General features: G+C 39.2%; 1 protein-coding gene across 1 annotated transcript in view; it reads right to left on the bottom strand.

Moving 5' to 3' along the window:
- Positions 1–7,668: 7,668 nt before the first annotated feature.
- Positions 7,669–17,062, bottom strand: part of smarcc1b (SWI/SNF related, matrix associated, actin dependent regulator of chromatin, subfamily c, member 1b) — a 31,688-nt gene continuing 22,294 nt past the window's right edge. Inside the window, exons 21-27 of the mRNA XM_063011896.1 lie at positions 15,700–15,858; positions 15,366–15,415; positions 15,192–15,285; positions 14,765–14,898; positions 13,478–13,612; positions 13,138–13,294; positions 7,669–7,869 (exon numbers count right to left, since the gene is read on the bottom strand). Coding sequence (XP_062867966.1) covers positions 7,805–7,869; positions 13,138–13,294; positions 13,478–13,612; positions 14,765–14,898; positions 15,192–15,285; positions 15,366–15,415; positions 15,700–15,858 — 794 coding nt within the window. The 3' untranslated portion in view covers positions 7,669–7,804. The remainder of the gene's footprint in view (positions 7,870–13,137; positions 13,295–13,477; positions 13,613–14,764; positions 14,899–15,191; positions 15,286–15,365; positions 15,416–15,699; positions 15,859–17,062) is intronic.

Below are 17,062 nucleotides of genomic sequence, written 5' to 3'. Positions count from 1 at the left end.
AATAAAAGACATATACATATATTTTTATATTTACTGTATGTTAACATAATAGACAATCTTTTATTCAAACTGGGATCATTACTGAACTATACTCAATAAAGTCACATAATCATGTAAAATCATCGGTACTGAACCATGACTCGCTGATGACATGTCCTCTGATGTGTAGAGTACACTGCGCTTGACTTTGAGTATAGTGTATAGTATAAAGTATAGTAATACTTGTCATTAAGTAAGCAATAACAAAGCCCATCCATTTAGAAGATATAATTGGTCAATTTTACTGCCATTTAAAATTGGTCTCTCATTGAATTTCTATTGCTTTCTATTGCTTGACCCTTGATTTATAGCTAGACCACCAATCAATCACTAATTCTATCTTTTGTTATAATTATTAAAGTGGATCAGAATACTTTAACACTGTTGATGGTGCTTACACTGACAGTTCTGTTTTACTGGGCAAAGGATCCTTCTTATATAAATACAACAAAAATACAGTGTTGTTAAAGCGCTCCCACTTGTGGAGAAACTTCTACCTGCTTAACAGCACGTTTGTGAGCAAGTATGTGTAATGAAAACCTTGAATTTTGAGTAAAGAGCAGGCACATGCACAAACACACACACTAAAATAAACTGAAACAAACTGCATAAACAGTCATCTTAAGGCAGCAAAGTTAGCAGCAACATATTTAATTAATTAACCTTCTGTTACAGCTGCTGGTCAGCAAGAAGGTCCTGGGTTCGATCCCCAGGTGGGATGGTTTCTGTGTGGAGTTTGCATGTTCTCCCCGTGTCTGTGTGGGTTTACGCCGGGTGCTCCGGTTTCCTCCCACAGTCCAAAGACATGCAAGTGAGGTAAATTGGAGATGCAAAATTGTCCATGACTGTGTTTGATATAAACTTGTGAACTGATGAACCTTGTGTAATGAGTAACTACCGTTCCTGTCATGAATGTAACCAAAGTGTAAAACACATGACGTTAAAATCCTAATAAACAAACAAACTAACAAACAGCTGCTGGTCAAACTTTTACTGCATGACAGGAGTGCTATCAGTAGTTACTGAGTTGTTCTGCTGTGTAAAGAAAGCTTCCAAAAGGGTTCTTTTATCTTTTGTAGAATGTTTAGGGTGCAATTGCATTACAGCTAGATGTGACAGCTAGAAGGTGTACCTTTTGGATGACTGTGCTTTACAACCATACAAATCACTGTATAAAGCTTAGCACAAGCAAGGTCTGAGCTGTGGATGCAACACTGTATTAATAACTGGCAACCATCTGGGCAATTTAAACATAATGTGCTTTTTTAACAAATACTTAATCAATACATAATAAAACCGCCAATAATAAAAACACTGACGCAAACAAAAAATACAGATTATAGGGAGATGTTGAAAAAAGAATACACAGTGCTGTGAAACAGTAATTGCCCTCTACACTTAATAACTTGTTGTAACAATTGCAATTAAACATTTTTGATAACCTGCAATGAGTCTTTTACATCACTGCAGAAGAATTTTGGCCCACTCATCTTTGCAGAATTGTTTATACCACTGGATGGTTTTTGAGCATAAACCTCCCAAATAAGTTTTTTCTCAACGGGATTCAAACTAGACTTTGACACTGCCACTACAAAACCTTACTTTTTCTGTTGAGCAGTTTAAAAAAAAGACTTGTGCATTGTCCTGCCGTATAACCCAACCAGGCTTGACCTTTACGTCACAAACTAACTGGCGGACATTTTCCAGGATCTATTGAAAGAGAGCAGAATTCATGGTTGCATCAATTATGACAAGTTCCACCTTTAAATCATTAGGCTACAGAATATAATAACACAGGTCTTAGAAGTAATCCAGATGTTTTTTCTTTGGCAAATAAGCCTTTTTTTTTTAATTAGCAGTGGTTTGCACTTTGCAATTCTCTTTGATGCTGTTTCTACCCAGTATCTTTTTTTATTGTAAAATTGTGATTATATCTAATGCAAGTGAGGTCTACACTTCATTAGATGTTCTTCTTTTGTGACCTCCTGGTGGAGTCGTCAATGCATTCCTGGTAAAATTCTGGTCAGCTGACCACTTTAGAACATGGCATAATGTACTACTCTGTGAGACCTTCTAGCCTGCCTTCTTTGCACCAAAAATGTCCAGAACTTACAATGGACTTTATCACAGACTGGACTGAATAATGAAGAACTCCAATTATTTTTTTGTTAGTTATAACTTTCAGTTCAATTTAATTTTGTTTGTGTATGATTTGTGTAAATTCTATTTATTCAAAGTATCCTCCAAGCCACCCAAGAAGGATGGGGGTCCCTGCTGAGTCTGGTTCCTCTCAAGGTTTCTTCCTGTAATTTTAAGGGAGTTTTTCCTTGCCACTGTTGCCCTCAATAGGGGTTTTTGGTATGTTGGTCCTGGATTCTGTAAAGTTGCTTTGAGACAATGTCCATTGACGATTATAATATCCTGTCATTCATTCACTGGCAGTGCCCCTCCTCCACAGGCAGGTTAAATCTAACAAAAGCGTAAGGTGAGGGGGTTTGATGTGCCAGGAAGATGCCAGACGGGCAACACACACATCACAGAAAATATTAGAGCTTATATTATTAGACTATGAAGTTATTATGTAAGTTATATGTAATATTTTGAAATAATAGTATTAGTAAAAAAAAACAATCCCTCAAAAAATTAAATCCCTCAATTGTGGCACCCCTATGGATGGACGTCAGGCCCTTGCATTTGCCTATACTGCCTATGCTACAAGTTTGTATCGACTAGATTAGTTTAGGAACTCTTTCCAGTTTTGTTGTAGTTAGCATTATCCATTAACATTAGTCGCAAGCATTAGCATAGGTTTATTTCACTATGCCCTTGTTCTTTTGTTTATCTGCCTTTCTTTATCTTTGTCTTCCTGCTTCTTGCCCCACATGTATATTGTTCTAGTAATCCAAGAAAAGGGTTCACCTTTGTCGTTTCAGGAATCATAGCACCAAAGAGTTGGTCTGGGTTGTCTTTGTAGTTCTAAGAATTATCTGATATATTTGCTATATGATATATTTGTTTGTCTAAGAAGTGTCTGAGTTTTTCTTTGCATTAGAGTTCTTCATATCTGTTACATGAGGACTGGTTACCATTCGTACAAAACTCATATTTGGACTAAATATGCAAAACTCTCTGTATTAGGCTGGACACTAAACAAAGGGAACACTGTTTAAGCCAGCAAGGCAAAAGTTTGGTTTCTTTTCCATAGCAACATGTTAACATGTTTTCCCTTTAAATAGATATAACTAATGTAAATACAGTTGTTAATCCGAAATAACTCCATATTTAAAAAGAAACAGCTTTGTTTTGTTTTCATTATTTAAAAAAAACAAAAACAAAAAACTTTTAATATAAAATCTGTCAATTTCCTTTTAAAAGTTTAGGAAAAAGACTCACCAAGAAACACAGAGGAGCACAAAACTGCACGTTGATGAAGCAGCAAGGGGGAACATGGCAGCACCAGAAAGAATCAGGCATTTGTACATGTTTCTGATTTGGATTTCATTACTGCGAGGAAATAATTTTATTAATATACTAATTGCATTTTCTCCCTTTTTCCTCCCAACTTTTAACATATTCAATTACCCAATGTATGGAGAGCCACACCCTGATCAACGCATTATCCTTCGACTCTGTGCAGGCACCATCAATTGGCCAGCAGAGGTCGTAATTGCCTCAGTTATGAGGAGTCCCTATCCGGCTCCCATCCTGTATGAACAACAGCCAATCGTTGTTCATGTAGGCGCCCAGCCCAGCTGGATGGCAGAGCTAAGTTTCGAAATGTCAGCTCTGGTGTGCTAGCGTGTTTTACTGCTGCGCCACCTGCGCCATTAATATACTAATTTTAACGCATCTTAAAATACATATACATTATAGCAAAGAGTGAATATATATATACTGTATATACGTATATACAGGTGACACGGCGGGAAGCACTGTCACTTCATAGCAAGCAGGTCCTGGGTTCGATACCCAGGTGTAGTGGTCTGGGTCCTTTCTGTGTGGAGTTTGCATGTTCTCCCCATGTTCACGTGGGTTTCCTCCCACAGTCCAAAGACATGCAGTCAAGTAAGTTGGAGATACTTGCTCTTAGATGTGTGTATTAGGATATGAATGTGTTTGTGTGTCTGCCCTGCAATGGACTGATGCCGTCCAGGGTGTTTCTGTGTCCCATTGAGAGCTGGGATAGAGTCCAACACCCCCCTGCAACCCTGATTAGGAAAAGCGGCTTAAAAAGTGAGTATATACAGTGCCTTGCAAAAGTATTCAGCCCCCTTGAACTTTTCAACCTTTTGCCACATTTCAGGCTTTAAACATAACGATATGAAATTGTAATTTTTTGTGAAGAATCAACAACAAGCGGGACACAATCATGAAGTGGAACGAAATTTATTGGATATTTTAAACTTTTTTTTGAAATAAAAAACTGAAAAGTGGGGCGTGCAATATTATTCAGCCCCCTTGCGTTAATACTTTGTAGCGCCACCTTTTGCTGCGATTACAGCTGCAAGTCGCTTGGGGTATGTCTCTATCAGTTTTGCACATCGAGATACTGAAATTTTTGCCCATTCTTCCTTGCAAAACAGCTCGAGCTCAGTGAGGTTGGATGGAGAGCGTTTGTGAACAGCAGTTTTCAGCTCTTTCCACAGATTCTCGATGGGATTCAGGTCTGGACTTTGACTTGGCCATTTTCACCTGGATACGTTTATTTGTGAACCATTCCATTGTAGATTTTGCTTTATGTTTTGGATCATTGTCTTGTTGGAAGATAAATCTCCGTCCCAGTCTCAGGTCTTTTGCAGACTGCAACAGGTTTTCTTCCAGAATGGTCCTGTATTTGGCTCCATCCATCTTCCCATCAATTTTAACCATCTTCCCTGTCCCTGCTGAAGAAAAGCAGGCCCAAACCATGATGCTGCCACCACCATGTTTGACAGTGGGGATGGTGTGTTCAGGGTGATGAGCTGTGTTGCTTTTATGCCAAACATAACGTTTTGCGTTGTGGCCAAAAAGTTCGATTTTGGTTTCATCTGACCAGAGCACCTTCTTCCACATGTTTGGTGTGTCTCCCAGGTGACTTTTTATAGATATCTTTGAGAAATGGCTTTCTTCTTGCCACTCTTCCATAAAGGCCAGATTTGTGCAGTGTACGACTGATTGTTGTCCTATGGACAGATTCTCCCACCTCAGCTGTAGATCTCTGCAGTTCATTCAGAGTGATCATGGGCCTCTTGGCTGCATCTCTGATCAGTCTTCTCCTTGTTTGAGCTGAAAGTTTAGAGGGACGGCCGGGTCTTGGTAGATTTGCAGTGGTCTGATACTCCCTTCATTTCAATATGATCGCTTGCACAGTGCTCCTTGAGATGTTTAAAGCTTGGGAAATCTTTTTGTATCCAAATTCGGCTTTAAACTTCTCCACAACAGTATCTCGGACCTGCCTGGTGTGTTTCTTGGTCTTCATGATGCTCTCTGCGCTTTAAACAGAACTCTGAGACTATCACAGAGCAGGTGCATTTATACGGAGACTTGATTACACACAGGTGGATTCTATTTATCACCATCAGTCATTTAGGTCAACATTGGATCATTCAGAGATCCTCACTGAACTTCTGGAGTGAGTTTGCTGCACTGAAAGTAAAGGGGCTGAATAATATTGCACGCCCCACTTTTCAGGTTTTTATTTCTAAAAAAAGTTTAAAATATCCAATACATTTCGTTCCACTTCACAATTGTGTCGCACTTGTTATTGATTCTTCACAAAAAATTACAATTTCATATCTTTATGTTTAAAGCCTGAAATGTGGCAAAAGGTTGAAAAGTTCAAGGGGGCTGAATACTTTTGCAAGGCACTGTATACTGTACATACATTGTGTTCAATGCTAATGTAAACCAGTCTTCATTATTTAGGGATATAATGTTAATTAATCTGTTGGCAGATTATTTACCAACACCTTCTAAATGCATACCCAAAATTTCCCAACTTTTTCAGAAATGGGGTTTGTATTTAATATGGGCCAAAGGCTTGTTGACATAAAGGAATTGATGTGTTTGATATTTTAAAGCGTTGCTGTAAACTTGTTAGTTATTGGTTAACCACTGACTAATGACTATCAGTTACAGGGTTCAAACAAAGGGGAAATTATTATTCATTAAAATATCATCAAATATCAATGATACTCACATGTGCACAGTAACCAAGCAAATTCTAAAGTTATGCAAAATAATAACAGATTAGGTGCTCTAATTTTGTGTCCTTTGAATGATTACTTTAGGCTGCTCCAATTAGGGGTCGCCACAGTGGATAATTTGATTGCATGTTTGATTTGGTGCAGTTTTTACATCAGATGCCCTTACTGATGCACCCTTACATCTGGGCTTGGAACCAGCAATAAGGGTTCACTGATACTCCGCCCACAGGATATGAACTCAGGCACTGCTGGTAGCTCTTATTATTATGCCACAAAAGTTCACTACATTTACATGTTTGGCATTTAGGAGACACTTTTATCCAAAGCAACTTACAGTACTGTGAGAGTATATTGTTTAAGCCAGGGTGCTCAATACGTCGATCGCGATCTACCAGTCGATCGCACAGTGCACGCTGGGAGATCACGCCTCATTTTAAAAGGTCAACGTGATCGACATGAAATGTGGCCACTGTTTCTCTAATTTGCGGTTTGCCTTCACCAAGTGGACATTGAGAAATGCAATTTATTACAGGTTAAAACGAACTGGTGCATGTATACTCCCCATGCCTGTGTGGCTTTTCTCCGGGTTTGAAAACGTGCCAGTAGGTGTAGTTGCTGCTCTAAATTGCACCTGTATGTCCAAGTGAGTGAATAAATGTGTGTGTGATGCTTTGCAATGGTTTGACGCGCCTTTTCCAGGGTGTATTTTTGTCTTGCACCCAGTGTTTGTGACACTGGAACCAGGCTTGCCCTGTAATGCTGAATATCAATATAGGCAACTGAAGTAAATTTTAAAAAGCTACAAAGCATTTTTGAAAAATGATGAGGCCAACCTTAAAAAGTAGATCGTGATGACCTGTCGACTGAAATAGCAGATCTCAAGCTACAAAAGTATGGGCACCCCTGGTCTAAGCAATTGAGGGTTAAGGGACTTGCTCAAGGGCAGCGATGGGGCTTGAACCAGTAACATTTAAATTACTAGTCCAATACCTTAACCACTAGGCTACAACTGCACTAATTTTGAGTCCCTTGTTCATGTGAATGATCTGTATCAGGTCAGGCAACATCAGATTAGTAAAATCTGTCATTAATCAAGGATGGACCCAACTGCAGCTTATTGTTTTGTAGATTTTCTCAAAAATCTTTTAGTATTGTGTATAAGCCTTTGTGTTCAGTGGAAGCAGCATTTCTTTAAACAAAGCATCAACTCTGATGACAGCAAACAACAAAAAATGAATCACAAATGTAATGGCATTTTCCTTCTAAATAAATGTGGCTTAAATAGGCTTAATTTTCTAGAAAGTTTATTCACTTATTTTCCTTATTGTTTCATGAGTGCTGGATTTCATTAATACAAAATTTAAGCTACAAACAAAGTGCAAACAAAAAATACCCCACAAATACAATCGATTAACATTGTAGCATAAAACATTTACAAATGTCACAAGTTTTGAAACATTTATTTATGAATTAGGCCATATGAAATGTGAATAAGAACCATAGTTGAAAAAAGCTGTAACGTTTGTGTAATTATATATAGCTGAAATATCCAGGAAGGTGACTGGTGAAGGGGTGAGATTTTAGCTCTCCACTGGGGGTCGAGAGATGGGTGCCCCTTCAGACTGCGAGGAAGGTGGAGTTGAGTCTACATACAAAAAAATAAATAAATAATTAGAAACCATGCATGAACCAAGCACACAAAACAATTAATCATCTATAGCAGTAACACAACGTGTGTGGGTGGTGCAGCAAACTAATAAGATAGTCCACCACCGCTGAAATCCAGGTTAAAATCTCAGCACTGCTGAGATAGAGGATTTTCGGGTGGTTAGAATGGCCCAAGGCTAAATTAGCACCATGTTCAGATTCATATTCCTGCCTCGCGAACAGTTTTTCTTGTGGAACCGGACCTGCACTGGACCTGACCAGGATGAAACAAATGCACATCTGTGAAAGACAGCTCCAGTCACACATCTAAAAAGTATTTCATTGGACATAAGTGTACCATCAAGTTCTACAATGCCATTACATTATACACCATGTAATGAGCATTTTACCTACAGTCAAGCCGGAAAGTCTGCACACTTCCGTCACCTTCTCCACATTTTATTACATTACAGACTCATTCTACAGGGTGGGCCATTTATATGAAAGAATAAAGTTACGTTAAAACCAAGCACACCATTGTTTTTCTTGTGAAATTCTCAATAAGTTTGATGTGTCACATGACCCTCTTCCCATTGAAAAAACTAAAGTTGGATCCAAAATGGCCGACTTCAAAATGGCCGCCATGGTCACCACCCATCTTGAAAAGTTTCCCCCCTCCCATATACTAATGTGCCACAAACAGGAAGTTAATATCACCAACCATTCCCATTTTATTTAGGTGTATCCATATAAATGGCCCACCCTGTATAATAGATTGAGTTAATTTTTTGTCACAAAATTTTACACAATGACAAAGTGAAAGCAGGTTTTTAGACATTTGTGCAAATTTATTAAAAATCAAAATGTACAATATCATATGTACACAAGTCTGCACACCCTCTGATATGACACCCAAAAGTGAGCTGAGGTGCATTTTGTTTTCACTGATACTGCTTGAGATGTTTCTACAATTTAATTGGAGTTCAATTGATTGGACATGATTGGGAATTGCCAACACCTGCCTATATAAGAGCCCACAGTTGACGGTGCATATCAGAGCAAACTCCAAGCCATGGGGTCAAAGGAATTATCTGCAGACCTCAGAAACAGAATAGTGTCAAGGCATAGATCTGGAGAAGGGTACAGAAAAATTGCTGCAGCTTTACAGGTCCCAAAGAGCACAGTGGCCACCATCATTCGTAAATGGCAGGAGTTCACCAAAAATCACCGAAAATCTTCCTAGACCTGGTCGCCCGGCCAAACTGAGCAATCAGGGACGATGGGCCTTGGCCAGGGAGGTGAGCAGGAACCCAAGGGTCACTCTGACAGAGCTCCAGTGTATCCTTGTGGAGATGGGAGAACCTATCAGAAGATCAACCATCCAGGCAGCACTCCACAAATCACACCTTTATGGTAGAGTGGCCAGACGGAAGCCACTCCTTAGTAAAAGGCACATGACAGCCTGTTGGAGTTTGCCAAAAGGCACCTAGAGGACTCTCAAACCATGAGAAACAAGATTCTCTGGTATGATTAGACCTAAATTGAACTTTTTGGCCTGAATACCAAGATGAATGCAGCTAAGTACACCGAGATCCTTGAAGAAAACCTGCTCCAGAGAGCTCTGGACCTCAGACTGTGGCGAAGGTTTAACATGACAAAGACCCGAAGCACACAGCCAAGAGAACAAAGGCGTGGCTTTAGAGAAAGTCTGTGAATGTCCCCGAGTGGCCCAGCCAGAGCCCAGACCTGAATCCAATTGTACATCTGTGGAAGGAGCTGAAAATGGCTGTGTATCGACGCTCCCCATCAAACCTGACGGAGCTTGCAAGGATATGCCAAGAGGAATGGGCAAAAATGTCCAGAAACAAGTGTGCCAAGCTTGTAGCTTCTTTCCCAAGATGCATTGAAGCTGTAATTGCTGCCAAAGGCACATCAACCAAGTATTACTTAATTTTCACTTAAAAAAGGAAAAGGAAAAGGCTGGCTCTTGTTACCTTACAGAAAATGTCTGCAACAAAAGCAAGCGCAGGACAAATTAGAGATATGCACACCTGCCCCTAATACGAAATGTTCACTACCACAACTGTAAGCAAAACAATAATGTTAATATGTAGCGCTCAAACCAACCTTTTGCTGCAGTTACACAGCTATGCAGACTTGCTTGTTATATCTGTTTTAAAAGTGGCGTGATGTCAACACAATTGTCCTATTTTCCATTCAAGTAATTCATTCAAAGGTACACAGGCTACGACTAATTTAGCAGCACACTTGTTTTGATTACGGGGCCAGTAAGGGGAATAGGGACAGAGTCTTTAAACAAATAAAAATGCATGGGTACAATTAAGATCATTTGCATGTGTTTAACTGGTTTAAATATAAGGGAACTGAGCATAAATTCCCAGATCCATAATCAAGAGGATCATAAAATACACAAATGAAACATGGCATGACTATTATCAAGAGTGTTAATCTCTAGCTATTTTTGGAGCCACTGTCTATTATCTAAACACATGAAAACGCCTTTATCCCACGTGGCAATTGTTATTAGACTTATTTTAAGGTCACCAAGGATCTTAATTTACAATTTGATGTCACATGCATGTCAACAAACTATTTGGAAAGTAAATAGAGTTTCAATAAACACCAATTGCAGGTATGGTGTTACAACAATAGGAGGATGTTAATACAGAAAAGAAACCAATTCCCAATGGTGGAGGATCCAACCTTAGACCTAGGAGCCTGAACAATCTGGTGGGATCTTGAGAGTGAATACTTACTGGGTGCCATCATTTTGAACCAGTCAAACACAACAAGCAAATCCATATTACATATTAATGATGCCTTTTAAGGGCTGCTATGCTAATTGTACTCTATGTTTAGGTTAACAACCGGTAGCTTGTAAACTGTGCACTTACAGTGGTGTTCAAAAAAATAGCAGTCCAACACCATTAACCTGATAAATCACTGTTTTTAGCAGAAATGATATTTCTACATAGCAAAAAATTTACTTGAAAGTGTAGTAGAGTAATGAAAACAAAACAAACCCAACAATTAGGACATGCATGCCACTCATTCTGAGTAATCGAAACATTGATTAAAAGGGGCTTGTTCAAAATAATAGCAGTGAGGAGTTTAATTGGTGAAGTCATTCATTCTGCAGAAGAACGGGTGTCAATTTTGGCCCTTATTTAAGGTAGTAAGGTGGCAAATGTTGCACAGGTTGGTCATAGCACATTTTCTTCTAAAATACTGGGTAAAATGGGTTGTTCCAGACATTGTTCTGATGAACAGCGTACTTTGATTAAAAAGTTGATTGTAGAGGGAAAAACATACAGAGAAGTGCAGCAGATTCTAGGCTGCTCAGCTAAAATGATCTCAAATGCCTTGAAGTGACAACTAAAACCTGAAAGATGCAGAAGGAAGCGTGGAACTACTGTTCGAAAGGATCGAAGAATAGCCAGAATGGCAAAGGTTCAGCCAGTGATCACCTCCAGATTGATCAAGGAACATCTGAAGTTACCAGTAAGTACAGAAGATGATTAAGTGAAGCCAATTTACCAGCTAAAACTCCTTGCAAAGTCCCGTTGTTAAGAAAAAGACGTGTCCTGAATGGGGTAAAATTTGCCAAGGATCACATTGACTGGTCCAAAGAGAAATGGCTCAACATTTTGTGGACTGGTGAAAGCAAAATTGTTCTTTTTGGGTCTAGTGGCCGTAGACAGTATGTCAGACGACCCCCGAACACTGAATTCAAGTCAAAGTTCACTGTGAAGGTGGTACAAAATAATGATATGGGGATGTTTTTCATACCATGGTGTTACGCCTATTTATCACATACGAGGGATCATGGATCAGTTTAAATATATCAGAATACTTGAGGAGATCATGTTGCCCTATGTCAAAGAAGAAATGTCCTTAAAATGGGTGTTTCAACATGACAGTGACCCAAAACATCTTGATTACAGACAAACAAGATTGAGGTAATAAGAGTGACCAGCCCAATCCCCTGACTTCAATCCCATAGAGAACTTGTGTTCTGATATCTGAAACATGTTTTTTTGAGGCAAAATCAAAATTGCAGAAGAACTGTGGAATGTAGTCTAATCATCCTGGACTGGAATACCTGTTCAGAGGTGCCAGAAGTTGGTGGACTCCATGCAACACAGATCTCGGAAACAATTGTTATGCCACTAAATATTAGTTCAGTAATTTAAAGTAAAGTGAAACCTCAAACATTTTCAGTTTATAGATACATTTTTTGAGTTTTTAAAGAAAAATGCTGTCACTGCTATTTTTTTGAACAGCCTAATATTCATGTTTCTTAACTTTCTGTAAAGGATTAACACAAACTGGCTACATTTTGTTAATGTTTTGATTTAGAATTAAAAGTGTAGTATTTTCAGTGCATTTGCATTTATGGAAATAAAAGTTATTAGAATGATTTTGTGCTTTATTCACTTTTTTAAAATCACTGCTATTTTTTTTAACACCACTGTACATAACCTACATAAAATCAAAGCTATTATGGTAACTTTTAAACTGTTTTGGTACCATTAGGTAGAACACTGGGACATACGTATATGATGTAACTAGCGACTCTAATGGTAAAACTGCACTTACAGTACCTTTACCTAGTCTGCATGCAAACGTAATTTAAAGGCTAAAGATGTACCATGTTGCAAACTAAGCACTAGATAGAAAGACGGCACTAACGACATCATTAGTAGTGCACTCTTTTGACAGACTATTTGTGGGCTTGTGCACAAACCAATAAGACATGATCAGTTTGGTGAAAAGCATCTGAAAATAACCTCAGTGAGTATCATTGGAACTTTGATTACCAGCCAAGACTTCTGTTCCATCAGTGATGCCTAACCTCACCAATTTTAACAGACATGCTCCAAAATCTTGTGGAAATGCTTCTCAGAAAAGTAGAGGCCTCTATAATAAAGCTATGGTTGTGGAATGGGATGTTTAACAAGCTCATAGTCAGGTGTTCACTTACTTTTGGTCATACAGTTTCCGATGTAGAACAGCTGTGTGTGATTTGGGACAGAGCCAAAAATGCTTTTAATAAAAACAGTCTACAAAGTTTTTTTTTAGGGTAATTGCTTCAGAAACATTTTTAGAAACACTTCTGAAAGTCAGTTTACTCATATCCGTCATTTAAACTGCCACAAGTTTGAATGTACATTGAACACTGACACTGTGGACTGATCATCATTACTCGATGTGTTTTAAAGTGGGTGTGTGTAAGAAACTGTACCGTGGTTGGAAGGGTCGAACACCGCTCCACCGCTCTGTGACGCTCCACCCTGTTGCTGCTGCTCTAGTTGCTGTCGAGCTTTTATCTCAGCATACTTCACCTGCTCTAGGTGGAAATTCTGCCTCTCTGACAGCAGCTGCTGCCTCTGCTGCTCCAGCTGCACAACACACACGCACACACAGGGTCCACACAGTGCTACTAGGAAAATTTATATTCAAGACTTTTATCTCTACCAAATTGTTAACACACACACACACACACACAATGAAATTGAGATTTTACAACTATGCATCTTCCCCTGTGGGGAATATACTCCACAACATGGGCTATGTGAACCTACTGCCTCTTTCTCTCTGTCCATGATGGTCTCCAGCTCCTCAAAGTGCCTCAGCTTAATCTCTAGCTTCTTCATCTGCGTCTCAACCAGTAGAGCCACAAGAGACTTGATCTTTCTCTCCTCCACTGCAGCCAAGTGCTTCACGGAGAAAGCAAAGGATCAATTCATGGTGAGGAAAGCAACATATCTATAACATACATTTGTTTTCAGATTACATAAACATGAATATATATATTTTTTCTATTTAATTTATGCAGTTTCTTCCATTTTCTCCCATTTTAGCATAGTCAATTTGTCTTCCGCTGCTGGGGGATCCCTGATTGCAGTCGAAGGTGGGTATATTGCTGCTCACACCTCCTCCGTCCCGCGTGCACCCCTTTGCTGAACACTTTTTCACCTATGCACTCGGCACAGGCGCCTCTTTATCTGCCAATCAAAGTCCTTACACAGCGTTTGAAGACCCCACCCCCATAGTCTGGTCATCCCGCCCGTGTCTGCTGCAGGCACTGTCAATTATGCCAGCTAGATGGCGGCCAGCCGACCGGTGGCAACGGCGAGTTTCGAACCGAGGAGCTTAGAATTTCGGCGCTGGTGTGCTAGCGGAATATCCCGCTGCACCACCTGGGCACCCAAACATGAATATTTTAGATACCTTGATTATTTTACTGACTGCTATTCTAAAGTTGCAAAAACTACCCGGGTGTATAATACAGAACACGACTACACTAAGCATCAGCACTGAAGGTTCGAATCATTCAAAATCCTAAACCTATCATTCAACTCTTTGTTGAAGCCATTTTCTCTACAAGCTATGCACACATGGAATAGAGCAGTTTATCTCAATCTTAATGGCTGTTCCAGCTACGTCATATTTGATGACGGGTATCTGTGAACTGCCATCGTCATGATTTCTCCACAGATGTTCAATAGGGTTTAAGTCTTAAGGTCTTTGGCTGGGCCACTCAGTGTCATCCAGAGATTTGCCCAGATGCCATTCCAGTGTTGTCTGGGCTGTTAAAAAGAGAATTGTCACCCCAGTCTGAGGAACAGGTGAATGTAGTCATATACATAAACTTCATTAAAAAAAATCTTGCTTATGTTTGTTTGCCAATAATAAACCACTGTTTAAAATATGAGACTTTGGAAGAGACAAATGCTAATTCAAGTTAAGTTTGTTTAATAAGCTCAAAGAACCTGGTTCTCTAATTTAATTCCTCCTCTTGTTCATAACACAGTTCACTGCCTCAACCGGAGATGTTAACTGAATCAGCTGAAAAAGTTGTTACTCACCTTGGCTTTAGTTGCAGCAGAAGCCAGTGCAGCAGCTGCAGCTGTGGCTATATTCGCTTCAACCAGCTCAAGCTCTGCTCTCCTTCTTCTATCCTCATTTTCTTGTTGGGTATGGACCACCTCCATTCCTTCCTCTTTACCACAGAGATGTTGTGTACATAGAAAGAAAGTGTTAAACCAATTAACCAGACTGCACTTAATACTCAGCAAAAAATTTCAATTCATCCCAGTGAAGTTCCCTACATTACATTGGTCAAACCATGTCTTTATGGACATTGCTTTATGTACAAGGAAATAGACATGCTGGATTAGAAAAGGACCTTGCTCGATGCATATCAATGATTTTACACGTTAGGTTGTACCTGAAAGACCTAAACTCAGAAGAGTGTCTGCATTTGTGTCCGTGTAGTTGCTGAAAAAAACAAACCTGCTTTGTTCTCCTCACATTTCTCTCCTTCCGTCTCATCTTTTTCCTCATTCTTGACCTGCTGTAACTCTCCTGTGTGGTTCTCTCCTGCAGGCTGAGATGCAGAGGTTTAAAAATAAGACAAAGAGAGACATTTAAGAGAGATTTAAGCTCTAAACTAAATCTTACGCTCACCTTTTCAGGTTGTTCAGAGTCAAACTCCAACTTTTCTAATCTGCTTCCATCTTCAAAAAAGGGAAAAATCATGACGTCAGTGTTTGCAGAGCAGTAAATCAGACTACAGATTCTAGTGGCAACATCAGTCAAACCTGTAAATAGCGTGTTCAGGAGTGCACTGTGTGTGAATATGTTAAGCAGTGGTAACTGTTAAAGCCCCACCACTGAAAGGTTGCCACTGTTGGGCCTTTGAGCAAAGTCATCCACCCATAATTTCTTGCATTGTATACGGTCAACGATTGTAGCTTTGTATAAAAGCGTTTGCTAAATGTTGTAAATGTGTGAAATTTACCTGTCTTTTCTAGTTGGTCTGACTCCAGTCCTGAGTTACTTGATTGTAGCCCAAAGATGGGATCCAGTGTTGCTAAACATTGCCCTTGTTCTTGCATTTTTTGATTAGAAGGGTTAAGCAGCTCTGGAGGGGCTTGTTCTCTTACACGGGAGAATTCCTCTGAAAATGATGGGAAGGAAAAACAGAAAAAAATATTTCAAAAAAGAAAGAACGACATGCAGATGTGACCAATGGACAGACTTTTCTTTTATGCCTGATTAAAAGAACGTGGACATTGCTAAGCGAGTTAAACATTTCACGCAGTACAATTCACTTGCCTCACTCTCTCTAAATAAGATGTTGGATGACCTTATTTTGAGATGAAAACTAATTACAAAGCAAGGTGGTGAGCACCTGAGAATACACACTACACAGAGTGGTCATATATTTTCTTTAATCATCTATATTATTATTATCATCAGACAAGCTGTCCTATTTATGTCTTTTCTTTTCCCTTCTTGCCTCAGTGCGAAGAATGGCATCATTAAGCAAGGCCTTAGCTATTAGTCAATTTATATGTACATAAACCCCCCCTCTGGTTACATCCCTTGTAAAAACAATAGTAATATATAATGAATAATGTGTATAAAAATGCATAATAACCCATCTATTTGTGGCTATGACATTAGGGATGTCATTAACCCAGAGATGGGGACTCGAGTCTGTGACTCGGACTTGACATAAGTTGCACACACAGCGACTTCAGACTCTACTCGGACTTGTTTCAGATGACTCGGACTCGACTCGTGACTCAGGAAAATTGACTTGTGGACAACAAAAGTCAGCAACAGCAACATTGGTTATGTGTGACAATTTTATATATAGATCCGACATCGTTCTGATAGTGTCATTTTCTGCTCTCTACTAACGCTCCGGCCGTTTTAACCTGCAACGCATGCAATGGGTAAATGTTCCCCATTCGTGTTCATGTTTTACTTCACAACCGGGAAAAGTTTGGAGGTTTTTAATTCTAAGCACATTTACAAAACAACGGATTATATTTCTAATGGGACACACGGTTATAAATTTGATAGCATCTGGAACAACATAAGGTAAGCAGTATTATGGATTTTTTGCTGTGTTTGGGATTTGGGCCGCTGTGTCGTGATTTATCACGCTTTTGTTTTGCAATGAAAACAAAACGCATCAGTTTAAGCTTTTAACTGGTACCTAGGAAAGTAAAGGCACTATGTAAAACGACAAAATACAGTCGCTAATCTGTTGTTGTTTTTATCTAAACTTACATATTATTTGTTTATTTCTACGCTACATTTCCAATATATGTTTTATGTATATTATATTGACTCGGACTCTAGCCTAAAGA

This window comes from Trichomycterus rosablanca, chromosome 2 (assembly GCF_030014385.1).
Source record: "Trichomycterus rosablanca isolate fTriRos1 chromosome 2, fTriRos1.hap1, whole genome shotgun sequence".
NCBI classification, from domain to species: Eukaryota; Metazoa; Chordata; class Actinopteri; order Siluriformes; family Trichomycteridae; genus Trichomycterus; species Trichomycterus rosablanca.
Note: the sequence above shows the minus strand (reverse complement) of the source record. Positions and strands in the feature narration are given on the sequence as shown.